The sequence below is a fragment of the Ananas comosus genome, linkage group 5, assembly GCF_001540865.1.
Source record: "Ananas comosus cultivar F153 linkage group 5, ASM154086v1, whole genome shotgun sequence".
In the NCBI taxonomy this organism is placed as follows: Eukaryota; Viridiplantae; Streptophyta; class Magnoliopsida; order Poales; family Bromeliaceae; genus Ananas; species Ananas comosus.
Genome location: NC_033625.1, coordinates 3341477 through 3358457, shown reverse-complemented (window position 1 = coordinate 3358457; position 16981 = coordinate 3341477). Strand labels below are relative to the sequence as shown.

The 16981-nt window shown below is 37.8% G+C and overlaps 3 protein-coding genes across 3 annotated transcripts; 2 read left to right on the top strand and 1 right to left on the bottom strand.

Annotated features, from left to right (window-relative positions):
• On the top strand, positions 191-1101 carry LOC109710999 (eukaryotic translation initiation factor 1A). The gene has a single exon (XM_020233857.1). The coding sequence runs from the start codon at positions 338-340 to the stop codon at positions 773-775; it is 438 nt and encodes a 145-aa protein (XP_020089446.1). The 5' UTR covers positions 191-337; the 3' UTR covers positions 776-1101.
• On the bottom strand, positions 3650-6280 carry LOC109709878 (protein kish). Its single transcript, XM_020232246.1, has 4 exons — positions 6150-6280; positions 5906-6012; positions 4764-4798; positions 3650-3900 (listed from the first exon to the last, which is right to left on the bottom strand). The coding sequence occupies exons 1-4, from the start codon at positions 6150-6152 to the stop codon at positions 3833-3835; spliced, it is 213 nt and encodes a 70-aa protein (XP_020087835.1). The 5' UTR covers positions 6153-6280; the 3' UTR covers positions 3650-3832.
• On the top strand, positions 10616-16263 carry LOC109710614 (protein NLP3-like). Its single transcript, XM_020233326.1, has 5 exons — positions 10616-11074; positions 12134-12696; positions 13567-13614; positions 13963-14893; positions 15027-16263. The coding sequence occupies exons 1-5, from the start codon at positions 10657-10659 to the stop codon at positions 16001-16003; spliced, it is 2937 nt and encodes a 978-aa protein (XP_020088915.1). The 5' UTR covers positions 10616-10656; the 3' UTR covers positions 16004-16263.

Sequence of the window (16981 nt, the reverse complement as noted above, 5' to 3'; positions counted from 1 at the left end):
GTCGCATCCGGATTCGGATACTCTACTCGGATGCGCATAAGATTGAAATATCGATGCGCGGGTATATAATTAGAACAATATCCGATCCGTTTCATTTCATACCGACTTCTACTAGGTTTCGTGATTCCAACGCAACCCTGTTCTCCTGTTTCAACAATATTATATTAAATAATAATATAATAATAATAATAATAACAATATAAATATAAAGGCCTCATCCGTTTTCGCTCTGTTCGATCTAGGGTTTCCGTCTCTCCTCGTCTCTCCTCCTCGTCTCGTGTCGTCTCGTCTTCTATAGAGAGGGTTCCTAGGGTTAGGGTTTGGGAGGTCGGTCGCGATGCCGAAGAACAAGGGGAAGGGAGGGAAGAACCGGAAGCGGGGGAAGAACGAGGCGGACGACGAGAAGCGGGAGCTGGTGTTCAAGGAGGACGGGCAGGAGTACGCGCAGGTGCTGCGGATGCTGGGGAACGGGCGGTGCGAGGCGATGTGCATCGACGGGACGAAGCGGCTCTGCCACATCCGCGGGAAGATGCACAAGAAGGTCTGGATCGCCGCCGGCGACATCGTCCTCGTCGGCCTCCGCGACTACCAGGACGACAAGGCCGACGTCATCCTCAAGTACATGCCCGACGAGGCCCGCCTCCTCAAGGCCTACGGCGAGCTCCCCGAGACCACCCGCCTCAACGAGGGCATCGCCGGCGGCCTCGACGAGGAGGACGACGGCGCCGCCGACGACTACGTCGAGTTCGAGGACGAGGACATCGACAAGATCTAGATCCGATGATTCCTATGGATCATCGGTAGGTACCATCCCCAACTCCCAAACAGAGAAAACAAAAATATTTAATCTTTTTCTTCTTCTTTTTCTTTTTTTGCTCTCTCCCTTTTTCTAATAGTATGTGATATTTGGATCGTATGTGAGCTTGTTTCCTGTTATGGAGCATTTATGTGAGTTACTCGCACCTCTGCTGCTTATATGAATGGTATTACGAATATAATGATGTAGTAATTCTGGTGGGGATTGTAATGGCTTTACATATAATACCGTCATAATCGCTTTGTTATTATTAAGTGAAGATGGAATGTTGCCCAAGTTTGTTATGTCGTCAATTTTTGATGCGATTTGTGCTGTTTCTCTATTATGTGATTGGAGGTGCTGGAAAAAGTGGGGATTATTTTCTTTCATCACTTGCTGCATTATGATTGCTTTTTTTAAAAAAATTGGAATCTTGTTAAGTATGGATGTATTGCATACATGAATTATTAGTTCATTCCCATCAGTCTATTCAGTTGTGTGGTGATATATGGTTATCACTACTTCAAAATATGCGCGCGACAATATTTGTGCTTTGTTTGTTTCTTACTGGTGCTTATTCCTGCGATTCTAAGAGCCAATTTGTGTATTTTCGGTAGTTATCTAGTCTACCTTGTGCTCGTGCAAGCTGTTGTGCAATTTGCATTCTTTTGTGTTGTCGTCAGGGAATACTTGCTTCTTTCGTTCATACTCGAAGCTTATTTCTACACTCTTCGCTGCTGTTGTTGATTTACTTAATGGATAATTCGATTATGTAACCATAACTGGCTCTTCTTTTTTGTTTCTTTGCTAGCGTATCGGTTCCATTTCTCATGAATTGTCGTCATGTTTGAAGTTGGTGCTATTTTCGCCGTAGCTTTATGGGTGATGACCTTTTCCACTTCAATTGATTTCTTCGTGGACTATTTCACTATTTAATTGATAATTTTTACCTCAGATTTTGTTTCTTCTTGGGTTGCTTTTCGGGTTTTATCTGAGATTTATTTTTTTCATATACATTATGCTAATTCATCCTACCATTAGTGTCTGCAAGTGATGGTAATAATAATACTTGTTATATGTGGTAAATATATCTCACGTTGGTTTACAAAGATGAATGTTAACATTCTGTCATCTTGTTGTTGTCGGCCATGCGTAAACTATTGGAAGTGTGTGTATCTAACTGAATGCCCTTTTTCTTGTTTCATTTAATAAGTTGGTATCACATCTTGAAAGAAATTGAAGAAAATGGATTGATTGAGGTATCTTGGCTTGTTGAATCTATCATTTGGTGATGATAGTTGGGGCAATAGATCTTTCGCTGCAAGAGGCTTGTAATTGAAATCTGGCTCTTGAAAACCTGTGATCAGCTGATCACCGGAAACTGAGTGCAACAGATTATTACACCAGAGTGGCATTCATTTGCGCTCGTCTTGCGACAAACCAACAAGATTGCGGTTTATTGTTTGGTTTGTTTTTCATCTTACTGGACACCGAATGAATGTTTTGCATATGTTAGTGAAGAGGTTTGTTGTGTGAGTGGTGCATTGTTTTGGTTGGTGGAAAGTTTTCGCATACGTCCTTTGCTTTTATGCTATTGCACCTTGTACTGCGTATCAGAGATTTCGTCGCTGATATTAGTCATCCACGGCATTGAATCATCTTGGAGTTTTTTGTACTGAACCCTTTACATTTGCAATAAACATGAGAGACAGAACATGGCTACAACGCGGAGACTCTCCTTCGCTTTCTCTAATAATTATGTAGACTTAGATGTTAGCACGTTCTGAGATTTAGTTCAAAATCTCTCACGGCAAAACAGCGCGTCCTTCATTACTACTCAATTTGACAATTTAAGAACTGCCTCGGTACTTTCCTATCTTGGTTTGATGTTCATATGCGCCATATCAACTCAAATTAATTTAACTCATCGTTCAATAGTTTTAAACTGAAACTAACTCAACCGGTTAACTCTATAGATTCTATCTAGTAATCTTTACTCTTCGTAACTTAAGAAGAGGTGCTTTAAAACTGATAGTCTTGCCTACACCTCCAAAAGTAAAGCTTCGACTTTCCACGCGATGGGAGGGAACAGTGTTGGCAGCTTCCCTTGTGTTCGGCTTGGAAAGGCCACATCAACGTTAGTTCTAGTCCAACACTCGAATGCAAGTTGTCAACTGGGACTACTATCTGCCGTTTCGCAATCGGTTGGTTCCTTTGCAAAGTACTCATTTTGTCATCAGAACAATTTTGTTGAGCACCACATTCCGGAAGAAGATTTTTTCTGACGAGATATCCAGCGATTCTATGCTTCCCTTACTCCTCGTCAAGTAGTATTGGCAATAACTAGGACTAGCAGGCATCCTCCAACTGGCTGGGGTGCCTAGGATCGGAGGTACTCGGATCACCCATACAATGCTCTGAAGTTGATAGAATAGCGCAATTTTCTGCATATTCCTTTAATAGGGCATTAGCTCACTAACATGCAATTTTCATAACCACAGAAGTTTCCACATTAACTTTACACTGATATTCCAACCACCAACATCAGGTGTCCCAGATGAAGAACATTCTTGCGGTTAAACTTCCAGCTAGAAAATGTCTCTCAGACGATACACATGGACACAGGCCTAGCTTGAAATTGTAGCGTCTGAAAGTGGGGACTTTTGACAAAGCAAATCCCAAACTAGATATAGAAATGAATGCGGCAAGATTACAGCTCTACATATAACAACGCGAACGATCAAATTGAATAAGAAAAACTATTATGCAAAAAGACCCTAGATACTTTCGGAAAGATGAATGAATTATTTGATAAGCTTAGATGAGGATAGGAATCATCTCCTACAAAAAAAGTGCAGAAAGAGTCGCAATAGTTTGCACTAAGAATTTATAAATAAAGAAAATATACAAACAAATAGAGCAAAAAACATTAGTAGTGAGAATTTTTTTAAAAAAATGATAACAAGTCTTCTACAAAACCTGAACACAAGTCCACTTAATACAGGTAGATAAGTTGGCACAATATATATCTGAGTGTCAGAAAATGATTATCGATACCCCCATTATAAAGCATCCGAGGGCTACCCAAGGGCTTAGGCGTTCACCTGAATAAGAATCGAGAAGACTGATGTATTATATACAGATAGTGAGATAGAGCTTAGGCTACGACTAGACTGAAATAAACTCACAAATTGAAATGAATCAACCTCAACTAAACATGCAAAAGAGCAAATCATATTTCTGCTTGACTTCGATCATTCATGATTTGACAGGAAATGTCATCAATGATTCTCATGGTGCGCATCCAATGGATGCTACTTTGAGCCGGAGAGCTGGAGCTACATAAGGCTGGCTGGATTTTTCATCTTCTAAATGTCGTTATGTTCCCCACGGAACTAGGCACTTGGAATTGACATATTCCATTTTTCTCATTCAAAATGTCTGGAATGAGAAAATCCCTGATATCCATCAACTCTACCTGCTTTTTATCCTGTAGTATTTTCTTTTATATGTGTTGTATCTATGTACTGTAGATTAGATTATTCCCAAATTGGTCTAATTTGAACATTCTCTCTTAAAATGGTCCTGACTAAATGTTTTCTGCCACATTGATCCTCATAGCAGTAAACTAAGCAGTACTCAGTGTGGCACTCTATATTTTGATCCACATCTTAAAAAAAAAAAAAAAAAATTTATCTTTTCATACTTTTTTGGTTTATTATGAGCCAAAACAAATTGGAAAGTGCCAAATCCTTCGGATTACCTGTACTGATCCTCATAGATACCAGCCAAAACCAAAACCCAAACTAAAACTTCAAACTACATATTTCTCGCCGAAACAAACATATATGATATATGTATGTGTGCAAGCATACACATGTATATACACACACACACAAAAGTAGATTGCATGAACATAAATGGATTTGTGAACAAACTTTGGCATATTAGAACTAAATGAGCATACCTATTCTGGCTGCTTTCCAGAAGAAGCCACGAAATCTGCCAATATGAAAAATTTCTTATAAGAAATTGTGAACATTAACATGGATATGAACAACAATTCCTTAAGATCTACGTGCAACGATAATTGAAGGAGTTTCAAATTGAAAGAAAAGGCAAGGTAAAAAAATATGACATAGAAATAATACAATATAAGCTGATTAGCAGCCTTTAAAAGATCATGTAAAAGATCATGTTTGACGCTACATACTAGTTTCTATCTTATTTCGTGCCTACGAAACATTCACAACTTGTTATATCAACATTAGTACATTTCACTCTTAATCTTGAACTTATCACAGACAAAGAGAGTTATAGAGCAATAGTCGGACGGGATTCCTTCCCAGGTGAGTAATCCGATCTACAACATCTAAAAAGAATACATACGAAAAAAAAGTAAAAAAAAATCATAAATTGTGAAAACCTATATCTCGCACATACGAACAACAGCCATTATCGAAACTTATCGATCATTGATTTTGGCACTAATTGATACGGAGGAACTAGGCTTGCAGAACAAGTGATATTTCGTAGGTGGATTTTTTTCCCAGCAATTTAGATTTCAATTTCAGGGCATCAATGCTTGATTTTTCACACTTGTCACGATGCTTTTGTATTTGCTTGCTTGTAGCGGTTTCCGTTGCCGAGAAGGGTATGACTAAGTAAGTCAATTGCCTATTACTAGTTTTTGTTTTTTTACAAAGCTGAGATCCTATTAATCAATACTATAATCATACTATTATTCATCCGGACTCTCGTAAAAGAACGAATCAAACCGAACTCAAAATTTCAGCTCAGCATATTTCCATACCTTTCGCTACCATTCTCTTCAGGAATCTTCCAGACCCTTTCTGGAACATAATCAAGCACTAAATCCTTCTCAATTACAATAATCTAGAAAGGAATCTAAAACACCAAAACCCTAGCTCACTAAAAACAGCCGGGTTTTTATCCCCAGTTTAAGCGAAAGACAACATATACTTGGCATCAAAGTTAGGGTTTGCGGGTGGATCTATCATCAGGATACCAAATTGACGAGGACAAATCGCTCGTTCCAGATATGAGAGTGATTTTTTCACATTATTGTGGAATTGAAAGAGAAATTACCCGGTTTTGCGATCGAGGATGGTGGGGAACTGCATCTTGATGTAGGTGCAGGTGCAGATCACCAGCAGCACCACCGTCAGGAACGAGTGGAAGTTGAACAGCGCCGACTGCAGCCCAATTAAATCCCGATTTCAAGATGATTTATTTACGAGCTCGAAATCGATGGGCGAGAGATGTGAGGGAGAGAGATTACGGATGAAAGGTAAATAGAATATAAAAAAAAAAATGATGAATTTTACGTTACCATGGAAGCTTGATTCGGCGATTCGACGGGAAGAGGAATTTGAGAGATCGAAGTGGAGAGAGAGAAGGAGAGAGGAGTCGGAAGCGGAGGAAAGGAATTTTTTTTTTTATTAATATACTTGAAAATTATTGTATACAATCTTACAAGTAATATTTTAAGAATTTATTTATAAAATTAAATTTATACAGTTAATGAATTATTATTTTGTACATACGTTGAATTATTTGCTATATTTTTTAAAATATTAAAATTTAAATTTGAAGGTAAAATCTTTTAAAATATTTATTTAAAGATATTATAATTTTTATTGTTAAATATTAAAATATATAAAAATTTACTATGTGAGGAAAGAAATTTATAATATTAAGAACCTGACTTGACTCAAATTCAAGATCTTTTTTTTTAATATTAAATAAAGCAATCGTTATACTTTAAAAGTTAAGTTATTAGAGAACGGTGTTTATATATTTTAATATTTAACATTCATTTTACGAGTGAGGATTGAAAAATATTATTTAGATATTAAGTTATTTTAAAATTGTGTAAATAATTTACTGTTTAAAATTTATTTACTATTCTTGTTAAAGATAAAACCACCCAATTATTATTCAACGCCTTTATTAGCGTCGGGGAACAATTTACTGTTGTTTAATTACAGAAATTTTTAAAATATAGATGAGAAGAAAAATTATTCATGGCTTTTCAATTACAGAAAAATTAGAATTATTGATAAAATGAAAAATTATTTAATGCTTTCCAGAAGAAAAAAAAAAGGTGAACTTTTTTCCATTTTACACAATTCTAATTCAGTGTCTATAAGGCAATGATGAAGTAAAAATAACATTAAATTTCCGAATAAATTGTATAGAAAGTTAGATCACCAAAAATAAAATTTTTTAGAAATATTAGTAGAAAAAAACTAAAAAACGAAAGTAAACTTGGTGGTGCCAAAAAATCAAACTAAGCACGATAATCTTTGTTTGATTTTAATTTGATTCGTTGATTTGAGCAAAAAAAAAAAAAAAAAAAAAACTACAAAGCCAGTTTTAGGACTTCGTCTATTTGGCTGGTTCAAGTTTGGTTGGTTTTTTCTTGGAAAGTTTTTTTTTATTAATAAATTAATTTGCCAAATTGCTAATTAAGCTATGTAGCGTGTATATATCACCAACCGTAGCGCGCATGTGACAAAGAATTTAATGCCCAATATACGAGCTTTCAAGCTTGAAGTCCGATTACTTTATATTTTTCAGTCATATATATTTCTAAAAAATTAGAACAAACAAATAGCATATTTTATTTCTCTCAAAAACTTAGTAGACATGGTTGGTGATATTATAATCAGGTTTTAATGATACACAAAATAAAAGAACATCATCATTACACATACTTCACATAGATTTTTTTAATAAAACCTCTTTTTAATTTTTTTTAATCATTTTGAGCTCAAACCATAATTTTTTCTGTTTTCCACCTGATCCAGCCTGGGTTGACCCAAAGTTTAATTACAAGTTTGATTAATCGCCGCATTATGGTTAATTTGAACTGAATTTGGGCCTACAGATTTATAAGTTGCTTCTTGGTATGGCCGGAAAATTAGGCCCAAAATCAAGCATCAGGTATAATTCAAGTTTGAAATCTCACTTTTGTAGCTTACAAAATTTTTTCAAATTGACATTTGAATATTTTATGAAAGTTTGAGATTTATGTATGCGCGTCTGAGAAGTTTGAAAATACATATATATATATATATGCTTTGAATTTTTCCTTTTCAAATTTCGTACAAAACTCTAAAATTTGAGAATATATAAAATAAACATAAACATCTTTCTACGTATTATATACGAACCCCTTCAAACTAGATATTTTTATAAACACTCTATAGCTCTAAAGTTGAAAATTTGAAGTAATCTATATCCTTGCAAAATTATCTATAATTACATAAAATTAAGCGCAGGTCACTCGTGCTATCTTGCACTTAAGTTATCAAATTTTGATTAATTGCATACTAATTCTCAAACTATTTTTAGTTCGCTTGTTCAAACTATAATATTCGGGAACAAATACAATATATTCATACTTATTAGCAACTCTACTTTTGTACCTCTAAACACACTATTGGAGAGCAAACTAAAGAGGAATAGTTTATTCCCTTTTATCAAATTAAAGCTAAGATTTGTATCTCCAGTCAATCAAAACCCACTTTAACTTTTTAATTATTCCCCTAATACATGCATCCAGATGAATCCCTTAGTTGGATTCTACAAGGTAAGCATATTGTAAATCTTTGTCCTCTTTATCATTAAATTACATTATTGATTAGCTGCTTAATTAAGCTTTACTTAGCATTCCGCTTTAGACAATTCTCCCAACCAATTGTGTTTTGATCCTTCTCAACTATTCTAACTTGGTTTAATGTAAACAAATGTTTCCTCCAAACACCTCCAATTAAACAAAACTCAACATCTCTTTCACAATTAGAATATAAAATATAATTAAATGGAGACCTCCTCAGCGATAAACCATTTGGAAATAGCTCTATCAACGTTCACTGTTTTGATTAAGGTTGAGCGCCCTACGTAAATAAACGCCTTATCTCACATCAAAACAAAAAAAACAAAAAAAAAAGAAGACTAAATTACATAAATTTTTTCTATCAATTATCTTTTTTTACTTTTTTTTTTCTCTGTCATTTAAAAATCTACATTCTGTTTCTTTGTAAAATTAAAAATGTTCATAGAAGGGTATGGTGTGAACTATGATGACAAAATGACCAATTTGTCTCTCACCATTTTCGTTCCCTCCCTCATCTTGCTTATCTGCTGCCTTGATCGGTAGCGGTTCGCGTCTCGATCGGCCGCGGTTCTCTCTATTTTTTTCTCTACCTGTTCCCCTTCTCTTCCTGTACCCTCGTCGCCCGTCTATTTCGGCAACAATAGAGAGGAAATCCAGGTGGGTGTGGATGGAGAGGTGGGCAAGGGCAACGAGAGCGAAGGCGACGTGGCGAAGGAGGACGAGGGGTTGTTTGTGGGCACGGACGGAGATGTGGGCGAGGGTGAAGCAGCGGAGGAGGGTGAGGTGGTGAAGCGGCGAGGCGGAGGAGGGCGAGGGAGCAGGAGAGAGAGGGCTAAAGATATTTTTGATATAAAAAATATATAATAATATTTCATAAACTGAATCCTAATGGAGCACTAACGACAATGGGCGAAGTGAATATTTTTTATTTTACAAAAGAGTAAAGTATAGGTTTTTAAATGACAGGGAGGAAAAATAAAAAAGTGAGTATTGACAGAAAAATTTTCTATAATTTAGCGAAAAAATAAATGCCGTAGCAAGGATTAAAGCCAAGAACTTTTAATAAACTTATTAATAGAGCTGTTAAATTTAACAAATTTTTCGGACTCGAACTAATTTCAATAGAGCTACGAATTAAAATAGTTTTTTAAGAGAGAAAGAAAAGGCTTACTATATATTTTATTCATAACGAATATAAATTGAACTACAAAAGTCGGGCAAATGTTCCCGAAAATCATAAATGTTCCAAAACAAGAGCAGACTTAAAAAAAAAAAAAAGAAAAAGAAAAAAAGTATGTAACAATTACAAGCTTTTTTTAAAATAGTTAAAGTTGATGGAACCACTTCGGGGTTTCCATATATTTTAACCTTTTTAAAATAAAAAACCTCAACAACTCTCTCATGATTTTTTTATAAAAAAAAATAGTAATAAAATGTATGTTTGTGTATATGCGGATTAAAAAAAAACCTCAAAGGCCGACCCCTGGTGACCACATCCAGCCACCGCCCGCGAGTTTAATTATTAATCTCCGCTGCGACGCGGCGGTGGGTGCGCGACGCGGTACACGGTGACCGGTGCACGGACCGGAGCGCCACTCCTTCCCTGCGCCACGGCACACGCGGAACAGCCCGGCCGACCAATGACGACCCGCCACGTGTGCAGAAGCTCGCGTCGCGCGTGGCGCCAAAACGCCCCTCGTCGTGGTGGCGGGGGGACCTCGGCTGACCACTCAATTCGCCATTTCCCGTTCATCCAGTTGCGGTTATTTTCATTGGTTGAGATAAAATGTACGAAGTACCCTCTCAATTATTGCGTTACTTTTTTTAAGTGCACCCTCTAATTTTTGTGCTTGTGTGAGTTGTTTTTCAAATTGAATGGAGGATCTGGTAAATGGAACAATTACAGGCCGGTTTAGTATTGAAAATCCATCTAACGCTCGCAATCCAAAAAAAAAAAAATCTTGCGGATGCAGCTTTAAGATTCTACTATTATCCCAAACTTTTGTTGATCTTTTTTGTGATGTTCGATTTAGTACATATGGACATAAAAAAGCGGTCGAGGGGATTCACTTAAGAATATTTTATTTTATTTTATAGTGGAGACTGGAGGGGTCCCTCAGACAGTCAGTCCCTGTGCGCCTCATTTTAACCTTGTGTTATGTTATTCGTCTCGTCCACTGGTAGTTTCAAGTGGGCGAGGCACCAAGTAAAATATATGCGCCCACCACAACCCCAGCGGATGGAATCACCGCCCTCTCCCCGTCCCCTTCCGCCCCCGCCCCCGCCCCCGCCCCTGCCCCGCTGGTGCTTCCTCCTTCGCTCAATGCCGGGTAGGGACGAGGAAGCCGCCGAAGCTCGAGGAGCTCTCATGGACCTCGACGATCTCGACCTCGACCTCGACCTCGACCTCGACCCCGACCCCCCCTCCTGCCTCCTCCCCCCGCGCCGCCCCGCCCCCGCCGCCGACGACGCCGAGTGGCCCTTCGACGCGCTCGTTTCGCCCTCCCTCCTCTCCTCCTCGTCGCCGCCGCAGAGCCTCCTCCACCTCTCCTTCCCCTCCCCTCCCTCCCCGCTTTGCCTCTTCGAGGATCGGCCCTTCGACGCTTCCACCTCCATCGCCGAGCTAGCCCTCTGTGAGCTCTCTCTCTCTCTCTCTCTCTCTCTCTCTCTCTCTCTCTTGCAATTCTAATTTTTTTTTTAAATTTTGATCCTTGTACGAGTACTTTGTAGTTGTTTGCGTGAACAAACGTTTGCTTCGTATTTCAGCGACAATTGTCTCCAATAAAGTATTAAGCTAACGAGAACAATCCAACGTTTCTGCTGCCGCGGGAATTAGAAATGAGATTTTGAGGCGAAAAGTAGAAACTCAATGAGCTCTGCTTCTTTTGCAGAGATAACCTAATGGAGAAATTTTAATATAGTTCGTCCAAGCCGAGATTTTCTTAGGAGGAGGGGAAAAGAGAGTCTTAGTTGAGTTTAGCTCTATTTCCTGAGATTTTCTTTTACTTATATGCTGCCGTTTTTGAGTTCCTTGGATGTAGAGATACCTTTAAATTTAAGGGAACTATTTAGTCTCTGTTTCGAGAATTAGGATACGTTTTTAAGACTTAGTTTCGGTGGATTATTTATTGTTATAGTTAGAAACAATATGCAAGTACTGTGCACAATTGCTTGGCGTTATATAGACATGAGATTTGTTTGGGATCTTTCAGTTTCTTCTTTTTTGTTTTCTCGGTAGTTGATTGCATGCTAGTAATCTTGCATCTGCTTATTGTTGTTTGATAGATCAATCTACTAAGAAAAGATTCAAGAATAGTCTTTGTCCTTCTCTCTAGTAGTAAAAATGTGTTCTTCTTTGTGATTATTTTTTTTAAATTTTTTGTAGACTAAGATGTCTTGTAAGGTAGAAATTGGATGGACTGGTTAGAATATATAGAGCTTTCATTGCTTTGAATTTTGTGAAGGTATGGTAACAACATGGCTTGCATTAAGTTATAGTAAACGAACTTGGAGTGCTTATCTTCTTAATTTCATGTCCTAATACCTCCATCTAGTTCTCACACACTTTGGAATGGTATTCACCTCTTTGTCGTGTTTGCACCTCTTTACTTTTTGCTTCCTGCGTAGATGATTTCTTCTTCTGCATGCAAATGCTTAACGCCATATTGGCTAAACTCATATCCGCATTTCAGACAATCCCGACACTGTAAGCAGAAATATTAATGGAACCAACGATAAAAGAAGGCCGCTTCAATTGCTAGTAGAGGAGGATAATGCCGACCACACCTATATCATCAAGGAGCGGATGACTCAGGCACTTCGACAATTCAAAGAATCAACAGATCAACACTTACTAGTCCAAGTTTGGGCGCCAGTGAAGAATGGGGACCGATACGTACTTACTACATCGGGCCAACCTTTTGTCCTAGATCACCAAAGTGTCGCTCTGCTCCAGTACCGCACAGTGTCCCTGACTTACATGTTCTCAGTAGATGGGGATAATGATGGTGAACTGGGTCTTCCAGGCCGGGTTTACAGGCAGAAAGTTCCGGAATGGACTCCCAATGTGCAGTATTATAGTAGTAAAGAGTACCCGCGGCTTTGCCATGCCCTCAATTACAATGTACGGGGCACTGTAGCCCTTCCCGTTTTTTATCCTTCTGCTCACACCTGTGTTGCTGTCATCGAGCTCATAATGACATCACAAAAGATCAACTATGCGGGTGAAGTTGGTAAAGTCTGCAAAGCTCTCGAGGTTAGCATCTTTTCGATCCTGTTCTTTTGCCTTTTGCCTTTTTTCCTTTTCTTCTATGAGTTTATGTTTTTAGTTAGTCAGTTTTCTCTATCAGTACTTTTCTTTAAGTGAGTTATTAATTAGATTTTATAAGATCAAACAGTATTGAAAATGCATTTTGTTCCTCAACAAACAGAACATATTGTCAGTGAATCCTTTACGGCATAGTGCTGAATTCACCATTGCTTATAACTTTTAGTCTTGGAAAGTAATGATAAAGGCCTTTTATTATTGGAACAAGGAAAATACACAAGGTGATTCCTTTTCTGATATAATTCAGTCTTGTTAAGGATTTCTTTCCATTCATAAATTCTATTGCTTTTTGCTCACGTGTATTCTTTTGTCTTATTGAAATTTTTTGGATCCAAACAATAAACGCCAAGCTAGAAAAAAAAAAAAACAGTTTTATTATTTTATGCAACAATGGAGAATCATAAATTTTAGTGAAGGGGAGAGAGTCATCAAGTTGAGGCGTAGGTAAGGACATGATTCTTTCGGCATTTTCTAATATCTTTTGGCATGTAAGCAGGTGGATATTTGACGTATGCTAAAGTTGGTTTAAGATCCGCACTTAAGCTTTTTCAACCATTAGGACATGAAAATTGTCATAGAAAGCTTTAGTGCAATAACTAGTTATAATCTGCTAACTTTTCTTTTATTTAGATCTACTGTGAATTTTATTCGATAACCGAGTCAAAGTCAATATTAAAGTCTCGAAGTTTCATTTCCAAGGCATCACTAAATAGTTACTGAATAAGCTTATCTTATGTATTAAGAATGCATATATTAGTTGGGTGGTTGCACTTTGCTTAATATAAGTATTTCATGCAGGCAGTAAATTTGAAGAGCACCGAAATTCAGGATCATCCAAGTGTTCAGGTAAGACCCTAATTGTCGCAAGTTTAGTAAGGGTCTATTCGGCCTGGCTTGAGCTTTGGCAGAAATGGTGTTTGAGTAGAGCTGTTCATAAAAGCATTAATTGCTTTTTTATTAAATTATTTCCAACAACTTTTGCTACAAGGAAGCAAAAGATTCCTATTGGAGCTTCTGCTTTTGGGGCCTAAAAGCTCAATTCTGCTTTTTTACTATTGCAAAAGCTTTACTTTTTTTGTTTGCCAAACACATGGCTGCTTCTCAAAGCATAGAAGCTGTTATTAAAGCCAGGCCAAACACCCACTGAGTCATGTCTTTGTTTTCTTACAAGGAAGATTCTTCTTGCCAAACCAGATATGCAACAAAGGCCGTCAAACTGCTTTGGCTGAGATACTGGAAACCTTAGCTGTCGTATGCGAAGACCACAAGTTGCCCTTGGCGCAGACTTGGGTGCCTTGCAGACACCGTAGTGTCCTGGCCCATGGTGGTGGCTTAAGAAAGAGCTGCTCTAGCTTTGATGGAAGTTGCATGGGACAAGTGTGCATGTCGACAAGTGATGTGGCATTCCATGTCATTGATGCTCACATATGGAGATTCAGGGACGCCTGTGTGGAGCACCATTTACAGAAAGGACAAGGGGTTGCTGGAATAGCATTTGAATCTCGAAGACCTTGCTTTTCAGAAGATATTACCCAATTTTCTAAGACCCAGTATCCCCTTGTTCACTATTCTCGTATGTGTGGATTGGCCGGCTGTTTCGCCGTATGCTTGCAAAGTACTTTTACAGGAAATGATGATTATATACTAGAATTCTTTTTGCCCCCCGAGTGCAAGAATGCTGGGGAGCAAAGGGTATTATTGGAAGCTATGATAATTTCTATGAAGCGATGTTTTCGTAGTTTGAAGGTTGTTGCTGATGTAGAACTACAAGAAGGAATCACATTACAATCCATAGATATGCTGGTGATTGACAATCGAGAGTTTGCATCTGGTCATCCTCGTGCTTCTCTGGAGTGTAACTTTGATAAAGGATTTAATGGGGCAGGGAAATTGGATAATAGAGTTTCTGATATGCCCGAGAAACATATTCTGGCGAATGGTAATGCTGTAAATAATGGAATAGTAATTGAACAGAATGGTAGTGGAACATCTAGTTCCTCACTGGCCAACAAGAACAATAAACCTTCTGAAAGGAGGCGCGGAAAGGCTGAGAAAACAATCAGTTTAGAAGTTCTTCAACAATATTTTGCTGGAAGCCTTAAAAATGCTGCAAAAAGCCTTGGCGGTAAGCTCATACGCTTAAGTTTGCATGATTATTATTAATTTATCCCATTTGGCATTGTCACTTCTAAATTGCTGAAAAGTCCATTTTTTATAGAACTTACATCTTTTTTTTTTAATTTTTTTTGGATTGGCAGTATGTCCGACGACAATGAAGCGCATATGTAGGCAACATGGGATCTTGAGATGGCCGTCTCGCAAGATCAACAAGGTCAACCGCTCGCTTTCAAAATTGAAACAAGTCATCGAATCTGTTGATGGTGCATTTACTTTACCGTCTCTCCCATGTCCTCTTCCTGTTGCTGTTGGTTCTTTGCCCTCTCCCTCTAATGTAGACAAAACGAACAAAACAAAGGAAAGTGAACCTTTGAAACCTTTTACTCTCCATACTGAAAGAGAGAACAAATTGTCAACAAGAGATACATCACCCGACAATGATGGCTCGGGGAAAAAGCTTTTTCCTCACTGTTCAAGATCAGGAAGTTCCTCAGAAGAAGGCAGCAGTAATACCCACACTTCGGAAGGTTCATGTCATGCAAGCCCACAAAATGAAAACGTAGTTTCTGGGCCGTTTAATTCGACATTCTTGGGACCAGAATTAAAACCTTCTTGTACACTCGGATTGATTAATCCGAATACAAATTTTATTTGCTTGAATACTACGGCAGTAGAGCCGCAATCTCCACTTAATGGAATGCTCGTTGAAGATTCAGGAAGCTCCAAATACTTGAAGAACCTTTGCCCTTGTGCTGTAGAAATTCCTCATGATGAGCACAATGTTGGGCCGACCAGCAATAATCCAACGAGTATGGCAAATTCAAGGGTTGTAACTATTAAGGCGAGTTACAAGGACGATATTGTAAGATTCCGCTTCACGGTTGCAGGAAATGTTACCGAATTGAAAGATGAAATAGCGAAGAGGCTGAAGCTGGAGGTTGGTATGTTTGATGTTAAGTATCTTGACGATGATCCCGAGTGGGTGTTGTTGGCTTGTAATGCGGACTTAGAAGAGTGTGTGGAGATCGCCAGGCTCTCTGGTCGACATGTCGTCAGGTTGTTGGTAAGTGACATTTCTGCTAGCCTCGGGAGCTCGTGTGAAAGCTCCAGAGGATGAGAGCAAAACTCGGCTCTACCTGATTGGGCTTATCAACTGTAAATTTTCATTCCTTGGGGCTCGGTTGTGTTGTTGTAATGTACTCATTTTTGTTTCATTTTGTTTTTGCTGCAAATTTTGTCACCAAGTGCTTTTTCTTTTTCTTTTTTTTTTGGTAGGATTATGTCCGATATACTTATGAAACTTGTAGTTGCTCTTGTATAGATCGAACTATTTAATGTTGTAAACTCTTTTTTTAATCTCTAGGCATCTTTTGATTACAGTTTTGTTCTCCATTTGTACTTAAAAAGTCTATACGACTAAATGCGTCATAGAAACATGTTATAAATAGAGAAAGGCTCGATGTAATCCTGCTATTATTGTTAAGTTCTAACATCATGTGAAAAATTATCAACTTTGGTGTTCGTGTTGACTCTCAATCCATGGCCGAGCCTTGTCAATTAACTTGTGCTTCCCCCCCAAAAAAAAAGAAAAAAAAAAAAGCGCGAACCTTGTCTCTGAGGGTCGAGTAACTCATACCCTGATCGATCAGAATGATGAGAACTTAGATTACCGAAGCTTCTTCAATTTCTGGAATGAAAGAGATTGAAAACTTATGAATACATAAAAAAGGCGAAAAACTCTAGGAGACGATCCAAAGTCAACGTTTCCTAGGGTTTTGTAATAGTAATGTAGCAATCCAATATAATTTATATAAAATTGAGGTATTTGGGGATTGTCTATGACGCTGTTTCTTATTTGATCAAACAGCGACTAACACATTGAATATGAATAAACAGAAAAAAAAAATGCTTAGATATTCCGCTTGTATCGAGAAAAAAGGTTACAGAAAAATTACATTCTTTCATTCCAAACGAAACATGAGGGGAAAAAAGGAATAGAAAAATACAAAAATCTTGATATGCGGATGGTTGTTTTTGGTTTTTACAATAATCAAAATGCATTGGCCTAATTGATACATCTATTATCTTACTTATT